The sequence below is a fragment of the Toxotes jaculatrix genome, chromosome 10 (assembly GCF_017976425.1).
Source record: "Toxotes jaculatrix isolate fToxJac2 chromosome 10, fToxJac2.pri, whole genome shotgun sequence".
Lineage (NCBI taxonomy): Eukaryota > Metazoa > Chordata > Actinopteri > Toxotidae > Toxotes > Toxotes jaculatrix.
In genome coordinates, this window is record NC_054403.1 from 19,103,967 (window position 1) to 19,115,362 (window position 11,396).

Below are 11,396 nucleotides of genomic sequence, written 5' to 3' on the forward strand. Positions count from 1 at the left end.
ACACTGAACCCAAAACCCATTGCAACACCCCAGTTCTGCTCAAGCATGAGAATAATATCATCACATCTAAACAAAACTCAACTTTAAATTCCATAATGTTATAAATCCATAAGCGTCTTACATAAGCAGAGATTATATTGCACATAAAATGCAATTTAAGTATAATGTGGACTTTGATACTTCACACTCTCACTTTTGTAAATGTCTGCTGTGCATGGTGAAACAGCACATCCTCCCCATAACCTGGAACCGTTTCAAATCTGCAGTGCACAGACTGAGTGGTTGCAACCATTTGCTCTCAGGTTTCTCAAGACATTAATGTGACTGGAGAGACTTGTGCTATGGCAGCCAGAGCTGTATTACAGAATATCGCTGTCATAGTTCAAGCCCTTTGATATTTGTTTGGAGAGAGCATGCAATCGAAAAAACAAATTTAATGCATAAGTTTGAAGAGATATTACTCATTTACTGTGAGAAATATATGACTAAAGTAATAATTTAGCGTTATATTCTACTCTATGTGCTCCCACACACCCTTGCACTGTTTGTATCCTTGTTTACAGATTTCCTTGTTTACAGATCTGTTTATATGTATGACATTTTAAATGTGTCTATATCTGATTTTTCCTGACCTTTAAAGAGTAATGTTACCAGTGAGTGAGATAAATTGTAGTGTCAAAGGAATAGTTTGTAGTAAAAATAGTAAAAATGTATGTATTCTTGATTAGAGTTAGATCGAGAAGGCTGATACCACTCTGGTCTGTCCCGGGCCTTGGTTAGCATAGCTTAGCATGAAGACTGAAAACAGAGGGAAACTGTTAGCCTGGCCCATACTGGTTAGAAGCTAATTTGTGAGATTTATGGTGCAGATTTAGCCGTCTCTTCTTGTTTCCACTGCTTATGCTATGTTGATGTGCTGAATGTAAATCTAACATTCACTCCTCTTTTAGCTCTGTTTTTGGTCTCTACCAACTACTGAGGGAAACATCTGGCCCTTTAGCTGCTAAATGCTTCATTATATTCATCAAAAGCAAGTCTCCAACTGTGTCTATCTGCTGTTTGGTGCAGTGCACAACAGCACAACTTGACACATTTTGATGCGTCAAGTTTGGACTCAATAACGGATTAAATGACTAGTAAATATGTAGATTAGTTTGCTGTAAAGTAAAAGAGCAGAAACCCCATTTCTATTCACATTTGCCGTCTGGCCAGCTGTCACTAGTTTGGGTGACCCATTTAATCTGAGTGGGCTGAAACACACTGACCAGCACAGCCATTTTGATTTGCAGCCATTTGTATGGCCCATTGTGAGTGGAAACAGAAGAGGACTGCAGCCTCTCACCACAGGGCTCATGCAGCACTTTCTATGCAAACTCTCTGCCCTCGGCATCCTCGCTGCTGCAGGTCAGGAGAGCACCAGTTTGTTTGACCACGTCTGCTCTCCATTCGCTTCCTGGATGCCCTTCATCGCACTACAATCTCTTAATCACTGCTGTGCCTTTGAGAGTGTGAGCGCGTGTGTGTCTGTGTGGGGGGGGAGGGGGGGCTTTGCGAGCGGATTGGCTGCTCTTGGTGAAGCTGTTGCTAAGGGGAGGGTTTTGCTTAGTGATGGATAGATGTGGCAGCTGATGGGGGCAACCACTTTGAGCAACATATACATCAATCTAATGTTTCATTTATACTCCCCTGCCATCTTGTTCAATGTGACAAAGCTGCAGAAATGTGTGACTGATGTCCTCTAAATCTTCTCCAGAGGTTTTAAAGATCACGTTCTCTGTGCCACCAGGGTGCCATTTAGTTTTTTTTTTATTTTTTTATCAAGTTTATTGTCTCACCAAAATTAAGTCTTATCAGTTCTGATAGGTCATGCACTTTACAGCTTTTTATGGCCATCTTTCAGCTATTATTCCCACTGCTTCAGATGATTAGTGGATGGTGTAAATGTCAACAAAATTATTAAGATTAGGAAAGTAATAACAACAAAAGTAGGTTGTGACCTCACGGAGGCTGTTACATCCTGACCCTTTGTAATGTGCGTGACAATAGAGGCACAGCTGTGTGTGTCTTCTTATAGCATTTTGTAGAAAAATAAGATAATCTGTGATCTAATCTGAACTGTGATACTTGCATATGGTTTGTTAAAAATGTTATTGATGGTGCTGAACTGCATCTACAAGCTAGAAAAAAAATGTTTTGCTTTACTGCCCTGTAAAGAGCAAACAAGCTGCAGGATATTCTGTTAGAGTGCTGCAAAAAAAAATACTGCAGGAGATTTGCCTTTCAGCACAACTGCCTATTTGCATAGAACAGCAATGATACGAAATGGTGTGGAGTGTTTGAGGAGAGCTATGGCCTTCTTTGCAACATTGCTTTATCATCTCCTATAGGTAAATCCTCAGCAAATCCCTCAACCCCAACATTACTGCTAAACTTGCCCCACATTTAAAAAAAAAAAAAAAAAAAAAAAAAGGGAACTTAGTCAAGTGTAGTTTCCATGTCACGTCAAAATGCATCACTACACATTCTTGCACAGGCCTTAAGCACTTTACACAACTCAAACAAATGTTTGTTTCTAAATGAGCTACTAGAGGAGAGGCATTAACACATCTAACATCCTTCCTGTTCACAAAGGCAAAAGAAGCCAAGCCAGACAATAAAAGTATCCAATTATTTATTTCGCTTTTACTGCATTTCTGCTTCAATATAAAATTGGTTTTTGAAATATTCAAGGACAAACAAATGAGCCATTTCGTCATAAACACTATGAACCATGTAAGCAGACAAGCAATGGGGAGTTAACTGAACAGGGCATGAGGGCTATACAAAAAAAGTCAAGGCACACCATGTTACAGTAACACCAAATGGAAAGATTTAAAACCTCTGCAGGTAAGAGCCCTTCAGCTCAGCATTAAAATAATTATATATTTTTTGAAGGAGGGACAGAATAACCAGCATTCAATATCTCCTACAGTCAGACCTTTTATTCACAATCAGATACATCGATCTGGTGACAAATTTGAAATGAATAAACAAGGGGGAAAAAAAAAAAAAAAAAAAAAAGGGAGGGTGCATTTCTGCATAAACCAAAGCTGTGCTTCATTTGGACCTGGGTATGGATTCAATCAACCTCCACCAAGCACAAAACGTCAACCACTGCACTGAAACAGATGCAGTTAGACGTGTGCAGGCGTCACTGGTTTCAGATATGACGGGGGGGGGGGGGGGGTAAGGGAGTGTCGCTACACAGGAGTGAGAAGTCACAAAGTGGTTGCCCTGGTCAGTTCACTGTCCATTGAGATCCATGATGAAGAGATGGGGCCCTTCAACACATCCCATGGTTGCAAGTCAAGCAGTCAGGATGGAGGAGCGGGGTAGGGCTTCTATCTCATGAAGTTTCCTCCTCCGATTTCTCTCTTGTACCTGTTGGTGAGGTGGTCTGCTTGCATTGTGAGCTTTGACAGAACTCCAAACAGTCCTCTGAGGTGATAATGAAACTGATGCTCCAGGTCCGAGTGGTCGTCTGGGAGCAGATCCCCGGTGACCGGCTGCTGCTCCTCCTGCTTCACCGCCATCTCCAGGAAGCTGGCGCCGCTGCTCATCTCCCTCTTCAGGAGACCCCACTCCATGTCGTTCTTTATGGACTTGAGGAGCAGGTAGTGCTCGTACATGTCCCTCTGCTTGTTAGGACACGTTGGTTCACTGTTATTATTGTTGGCTTCCACCTCGCTGGCCGCCTGCTCCTCCAGGGGCATGTCTCGCAGCAGGCTGGGCACCATGATGGTCTCGTCCATGTTGTTGGCAGCTGCAATGAAGCGGTGCATGACGTTGATGAGGGAGTGCTTGTTGCTGGCGGAGTCGCTGCTGATCTGCATCATTTTGAAGGCTTTAGGTTGGCTTGGTTACAGTGAAGAGTTGGCAGGTGTTAAGGCAGGGAGGGCTGCTTAGTGTTTTAAAAGGTGGCTGATCTGCAAGAGGAGGAGAGGAGACATGAGGATGCTGGGAAGGTGACTGGATGAAATCATCCAGGCCTAATATACTTAACACTTTCAAATACAGGTTTACACATTCAGCGTGGATATCAAATACAACCAATTCACATCCTGCACCCCCCATACAAAGACACACACACACACACACACACACACACTAGAGTACAGCTACGTTGCAGGAAATATTATTCAACAGAGGCAGCGTGTCTCTCATCTCATCCACTGAACATAACCTAATTTCTAGCGGCCAAAAAACATCTAAAACCAAAATACATCTCGAATACTACATGAACCATCATCTTCATTTTGCCGCATTGTAATGTCCGAATCACATCAACATGACCTTGACTCTCTGCAGCTGAAATAATCCTGAGTACACTCGCTACAGAGGTTCTGCATAAAAAGGATGCGGACCGACCTGAACCACGAGGTGTCCTGAGGAAAAGCTTTCTTGGCGTGCCGCTTCGATAAACCAAGTCCTCTCAGGTTCCGCACACCACCCGCCGGGAAGGAACATGAAAATTACCCCAACTCTCTGCCAGCTGAACCCTGCTTTTATACCCGACACGCCGGTTTAGGGTGGGGGTGGGGAGGGGGGAGTCCACCCTCTGTATTTTTCCGCAGAGCCAATTGGGCAGCATGAATGAAGTGGGCGGATTCAAACAGCGTCTGATCCGAACCCAACCAATGACAAAACACAGCGCAGCTGCCAGTCAACATGTACTTTTCTCCGGGGCTTGCACTGTAATTAGCTGCACCCAATGTGCTTCTCATCTTTTCCGGGCAGTTTGCGGCCTGGAGGCAACACCAAGGCAAGTTTACGCAGCGGCAGCGGCGCGCGTTGTACGTCATGCGTCAGGTTTGTCAAATGCGTAGCTTAATGGGAGTTTATCGCCTTTTCCCTCTCTTATATACACACACTTATGAAAATAAAGCTTGAAAAAAAAAAATTAGTTTCCAGTGTCAGAAAAAAGGAAGCCCAGTTTGAGCTTATTTTTTTTCGCTTATACCTTCACAGTCATTGTGGATCTGCGGCTGCCTCAGTTTATTGTTGCACAACACTGCCACCTGGTGTGATCCTTCTCAAAGATCATCTGAACCTCCTCTGAACAAAAGACCCACCATTACACTGATTTACTTTACCTGTAGGAGTTAATCTGTCAGTTACAGTACGTATATATATATATATATATATATATATATATATATATATATATATATATATATATATATATATATATTACCCGTAATGCTCGACCTCACTACAAACATTAATTATTCTGAAGGAGATGTTAAGTCTTACCAGGTTCTTTCAGTTTGAATATGTTCCACTGTACAACGCTAATGTGAAACAGTGACACGAATACACCTAATACTGAGGAATCAACCCCTCAGGTTTATCTGCAATGTGCGAAAAAGGTCAGCAGGGATGAGAGAGCGGCAGACATTTTGATATGTGGCAGCAGGAACAGCACATGTGTATTTAATAATGTTAATGAATGATGAGGAGGAGCAGTCATGTAGCATCGTTAAGGTTATTAGTTACACCTGCACCACACACTGCACCAAAACTTTATATTTAAAACTGTTATATCTGATATAGCTGTTATATGCTTTTGTGTGGATCCCTCACAAGGCCCCCAAATAACTGAGTCATGTCCATCTGCCAAACATATCTCCTTCAGCTGTGGACCCATCCTGAGCTGCATGCATCCCTTTGGTAAAGATACTGGATTTCATCTTTATTTTTTTCAAGTATTTCACATGCATCCACAAAAGAATAACAATTTAACACTGAAAACTGTGAAATAAAGGTGGCTGGGCTGCGGTAATTGGCACACACGAACGCTGGCTTTCAACAATACTGGCCTACAAGGTCATTAGTAAGGCTCATTTTCCACACAACTCACAAGTCGTTACTGTAAATCACACAAACTTGATTTCAGGGTGGCGACCTCTTGTCCATCTCTCAGGCTAAATGTGTTTCACACAGAAATTCACTTAATGTTGCAGAGAAGCTGAACATTTATCAGCTTATTGTCTAGATTTCATCTGCTACAGACTACAGACTAATCATAGCAAAATTACAAAATAAGGCAACTGCATTATACAAAGACAAAAGAAACTGGTAGAGTTAATTAGCTCAAATGAAAAACGTAACATCTATGCAATGACATCTAATCCCTAATTAAATCTCAGGAGTAACACTGATCTCCGAAATGTCCAGGTCCCTTTTCTTTTTGGTCAAGCTACGCTGCAGGTATTGTCCCTTTTTGATTTTCCTTTAACATTATTCCCTTCTGTTTGGTTGTCATTGCTGGGACTGTGTAAAACATGAAGCAGTGAGTGTTTTTCCCTCTCTAAAATGATAATAACTAACACACACAATATTAAAATCACAGGAGATTCATTTTACTCAGTTTTCACCAGGAGCTGCCCATCAGTAACCTGCAAACAGACAAAAAACAGGTTTTTATAAGAACATAATTTGTATTTGTGTTTTCAACATTAGATCATCAGATCATTCCTCCAGTCTGTTTGGTACAATCTGAACTAACATGTATAAAACAGGATTCGCTTTTTTAAAAAGTCTTGCCTGTGAAAGGTCACTGTTAGACCATCTCATACTGGTTGTTGGTGATGTATCGAGACAAGCAGCAGGCCAAGAATATCCCAATGAGCTGAGGGAAAATACATTAAAAACAAACAGTTGTCAAAACACAGACCAAGTACCAATCAAAATACACTAAATGAATCTTTGTTCTTCTTGTATTAAAGCAACCACATGACTGATCAGACAGGTTATAAATAACTGTACACAAACTATTGTATGTTGCCTAAACAACTTCTTCAAAGTGAAAATGAAGGTGGAAGTTGAATTTGTTACTCACTGATTCTCACTGGCTGCACTTTGGTCTGCTCTGCTTTACTTTACAATGTGATGCTTTCTTATAATCACCCAGCTTAGTGTGGTCATGTTTGTTTTTACGTTCATATAATCTGGGCTATAAAAACCACTGTCTCACTCACTGTTCCATATATTATTGACTCTTAATAGTTTACAGTGAGCAGTAATCTGAAAATTTGGATGGTTCGAGGCATAGGGGCACTATATACTGCATAAATTTCACATTTACAATTCAAATAGTAAATGTGGCAGACCATAAATACAGTGCTCTAGTTAAGTTAAAGGTCACTAGTCCTGTTATGGAGCTGTGGTGGAGAGTCAGTATCTAGCTGTTTATTGTAGTTAATTGTTAATTTTTTGTCAATAAAAGTCAGGGTTAAGCTCTGAATGCAGCACAGTTATCAGTGAGCCAGTGTGCTGTGTTTACTGCTGCTGAAGGGGAATAAATCCCGTTCATGTACAATGTTGTTTTTTGGCTCTTATCTGGCTGATGCTAACCTCACCTGAGAGAGACAAACTGAGGCTATGGGCAGCCAGAGGTCTGCTATTTTCACTTCTGTTCTTACTTTATTCACTTCACATTTATGCTTTTTTTGTATATAAATATATATTTTTGCCTTTATAAAATAGCATAGAGTGAGACAAGAAATGAAGGGAAAGAGGGAGCAGGGGATGACATGCAACAAAGGTCTGCTACTGGACTCAAACCACAGTCAGTGACAGACAGATGTTACAAATTAAATCTGTCCAGATGTTGTCCCACTAGACTCTGTCTTTTTTACTTCATCCCCAGATCTCAACAATGTTTTCATAACCAATGGGAATGATGGACAAATAGTATTGCTAGATTTAATGTTGGGGGGGCAAAAAAAGTTTTTTTTTTTTTTACTTTAAACCACACCAGTACAACACAGCTCCATTTGTCCTGAGACAGAATGTCTGAGAAAACAACAAGTGATGCACCTGGAAGAATGCAATCCCAAAAGAGATCCCTGCAATGATTCCCAGGTTTGCCTCCATCACGTGGGTAACCAGTGCGAAGCAGCCCTACACAGCAGAGAAACAAAGATTTGTATTGTAGCTTTTAAAGTTCTCTGACCCTGCGTGCTGCCTATACATACTTAACAATCATTTTACAATATGATTAGAATACATAATATCTGATGTCGGTGTAGGCAGTGAACTCACCGTTGGGTACACCTCTTTCTCAGCCTTGTCGAGGTCTTTCAGAGTCTCCTGTGAGCACTTGGTGTTGTCTTTACAGCAGCTGGCAGGGATGCCCTTCTCTTTAAAGTAAGCCGTTTCGCTCCAGTCAGTATAATTTGTCACCCCACAGCAATGCAACTACATGGAATAAATCCAACAACAAAACAAATGCTGGATGTTGGCTTTCTTGCTACAACACAACAAATGATGTTTGGGATGTTTTGGATCACCTGTTGGGAAAACACCTGCAGTGACAGGGAGCCGTGCAGCAGCGCTTCTCTGCTCTATGTGGTTCAGTAAAAATGAAACTTCCTACTTACAGTCCTCTGGATGGTGTCAACTGCAGTGCTCCTGCTGTCGGTGCTATTGTAGGACTTCACAGCATTTCTATAGGCAATGCCTAATTTGGCTTTGATCTGGTGAATTAAACACAAAGCAGAATATATTTTAGTCAGTGATTCATTTGTGAAATATTTTAATGTTTTGCATCAGTAACTCACCTCATGTCTGAAGATAAAGCCTGAGACGCCTGCCACCAGCTCAGCCAGGAACACCAAGGTCAAAAACATGGCATACTGAAGGAACAAAACAAGGAAGACAAACAGTTATACAAGGTCACACCTGAGGGGAATATCTCGGGCATTACTGCTTCTTCACTGACCAGTTTGAGCATCCATGGGCTGCCGCGGCATGTAGCGAAGCAACCGAACAGTCCAAAAATAACGATGGTGGCTCCAGTCCCGATGAGGACATATGGTGCATTGGTGCTCTCCTCAGAAGCCACGGAGAGATAGGCCTCCAGGCTCACCTTCCCCCACACCCCGACTGCCAGCAGGATGACGCCTGTGAACTGAAGGAGACAGCGGGGCAAGTCAGCTCCGGCATCAAAGAGCCACAGAGGAAGATGAGGAGCGGGTTTTTACGGCTGTGTCTGACACACAACCCAAGATTACAGGCTCAAACGCATTTTCCTGATTCTCTACTGGTTCAGTTCAATGGTTTTAAGTAACAAAAAGGATGACCTGCATGTCAAGTGTCAAGCCTCCTAGTTCAGCTGTGTTGTGATCATGCATACAGCACATAGCTCCTAGGATAAACCGGTGATGCGTGCTAAATCTGGCAAACATCAAGGATAGGTCTAATTAAGAAGCATGATGGGCTGAATCCAGGAAAAACACAATTTCCATTATTGATTTCCTTTTATTAGATCTACACTGTTCCTCAGGGGAGGAAGTGCAGATGAAGAGAAACAGATGAGTTAGAGGAGAAGACTGTGATAAGATGTGTATTAAGCCCACTACATATTTGCTAAGCTGTCCTTCCATTTGTGTCAGTCATTAGATACATGATTCACATGTTGCAGATTGTTTTGTTTTTTTTAACCTCTAAACATCACGGTAAAAACACACCGGGGCCTTAGGCTGCAATTCACTCATCTCAGCATCTTTTCCTTTAACACTGTCCATACAAGTCATTAGCCTGAGGGGAGTCATCACATCAACCAGCCAATAGCAATAAATTGTCAGATAAAAGACCTGAACTTTGTGTTAGTGGCAGCAGCCTGAGACGGCTGTTTGCTCGGTACAAAGATTAAGAGGGTGAACACCGATAAGGACTTATTCTCTACAAAATACAAGCTTGTGCTTATATTTTCCTTACATTCACTTTCAGTATCATTTATTCTCCCGATCACTGTCGCAATTAATCTTTTTTTAAATAAAATATCAGAAAATGGTGAAAACGCTTGTTATAATTTCCCACAGACAAGGTCATGTTTTCACATTGTTCAAATCAACCAGATATTCAGTTTACTGTCAAACATGACAAAGAAGAGCATCAAATTATAACTCAACAGTTAACTGCTAAGTCAATCAACAGGAAACTATTCAGCAACTATTTTGATGAATTCATGTAAAAAAAAAAAAAAAAAAAAGTGATCAGCTAATCGAGAAGACAATGAGTTTTGTCAATGTTTTGTTGATTAATAAAAGTTCTGTCTATAAGATGTTTTAAAAAATGCCTGTTATTAATGACCACTTTACCAAACCTCTAAAAGATTCAATTTTCTATCAAACAAAGAAAAGCAGAAAATCTACACATTTCAGAAGCTGGAAACTGAAACTGTTTGACATTTTTGTTTGAAATGGCTGCAGATACATTTTCTGATTTAACAGCTCTACACTGAATCTCTTAGGGTTTTTGGCTGTTTCTGGCATTTCACACTTTAAACAATTAGACTTTGACCGACTGAAAAAAATTAATTGATGATCAAAATAACTAGCTACCGATTCATGTCAATCGATTAATCGACTACTAGTTGCAGCTTTACGTTACTCATAATTAAGTTGGACTGTACAACAGTAGGAAAGAGACGGTTAAATTTTACTTTCGGTGGGTAACATCTCACTTCTAATAACTTTCTAAATATCTAACGGTTGTGTTTTTATTTTGTTTGTTTGTTTTTCTCGGACGCGAAAGGAACGTTGACAAATCTTCTCCACCGAGCAACACAAACATCTGCTTCAGCGTCTCCAAATGTCCGTAAATTTTCAACAAGTGGTTCTTCATGTCAACACAAAACTAAGCGTACTTTGCCTTGTGGTCGTTTATTCAACATATATAAGTCCCTGTCGTGATTTGAGGAAATGATGTCGTTAGCCTTGTTGGCACCGCCGCCGCCGCTTTTAGCCCATTGTTGCTCCCTTTAGCTTGTTGTCCCCCATTACATGACATGCTACTCACCCAGAATATGAGGCTGTAGGAGATGAGGAAAGTCTTCAGGCAGGTTATCACTGGCTTCGTCTGAAGCCGTCGAGACGGCGGCGACATAGCGGTGTTTTTTTTTTTTAACTTTGGGTTGGAAAAAAAGAAAAACAATCTGAGAAAAAGTTCACTTCACAGCGTCCTGGATCAGAGGGGAGAGAAAAAAAAAACTTCGAGGATAAATCCAAGAAGAGAGGGGGAAGTGTCGTCACTAACCCAGATTCACTTTCCTGAGGGGATCAACAGTTCTCAGTCCAGACCGAGTCAAGTCTGCAGCAACATTTAAAACGCACCACGCTCAGGCGCACATTTCAAAATAAAACATTAAAAGAAACCACTAGATTTCCATTAACCCCAACGCACAAAATGGCCAGATAAAAGGGGAAAGTTAGTTATTTTTTCTTTAAGAAAAATATATAGCTATGTTGTCCTCACAAAGACCTGCTAAAAGACTCAGACTTAAAACACTCTTAAAATATTCTGATTTTTAAGATTTTTTTCAAAATCAATGTAAAAATCTGCACTTAAAA

General features: G+C 41.0%; 2 protein-coding genes across 2 annotated transcripts; both read right to left on the reverse strand.

The window, feature by feature from the left end:
* Nucleotides 1-2,657: 2,657 nt before the first annotated feature.
* mid1ip1l (MID1 interacting protein 1, like) lies at nt 2,658-4,547 on the reverse strand. Its single transcript, XM_041048922.1, has 2 exons — nt 4,408-4,547; nt 2,658-3,965 (listed from the first exon to the last, which is right to left on the reverse strand). Exon 2 carries the CDS (start codon nt 3,873-3,875, stop codon nt 3,381-3,383), a length of 495 nt encoding a protein of 164 aa, XP_040904856.1. The 5' UTR covers nt 3,876-3,965; nt 4,408-4,547; the 3' UTR covers nt 2,658-3,380.
* Nucleotides 4,548-5,710: 1,163 nt separating this feature from the next.
* On the reverse strand, nt 5,711-11,101 carry tspan7 (tetraspanin 7). The gene is made up of 8 exons (XM_041048853.1): nt 10,846-11,101; nt 8,765-8,953; nt 8,604-8,678; nt 8,424-8,519; nt 8,086-8,241; nt 7,861-7,944; nt 6,586-6,670; nt 5,711-6,437 (listed from the first exon to the last, which is right to left on the reverse strand). Exons 1-7 carry the CDS (start codon nt 10,930-10,932, stop codon nt 6,602-6,604), a joined length of 756 nt encoding a protein of 251 aa, XP_040904787.1. The 5' UTR covers nt 10,933-11,101; the 3' UTR covers nt 5,711-6,437; nt 6,586-6,601.
* Between the last annotated feature and the right edge of the window lie 295 nt (nt 11,102-11,396).

Coding starts and splice junctions, on each gene's coding strand:
- mid1ip1l (XM_041048922.1), bottom strand. CDS start 3,875: ATGATGCAGATCAGCAGCGACTCCGCCAGCAACAAGCACTCCCTCATC.
- tspan7 (XM_041048853.1), bottom strand. CDS start 10,932: ATGTCGCCGCCGTCTCGACGGCTTCAGACGAAGCCAGTGATAACCTGC. Junction 8,954..10,845: donor CCTACAGCCTCATATTCTGG/GTGAGTAGCATG, acceptor TGTCTCCTTCAG/TTCACAGGCGTCATCCTGCT. Junction 8,520..8,603: donor GCTTTATCTTCAGACATGAG/GTGAGTTACTGA, acceptor TTAATTCACCAG/ATCAAAGCCAAATTAGGCAT.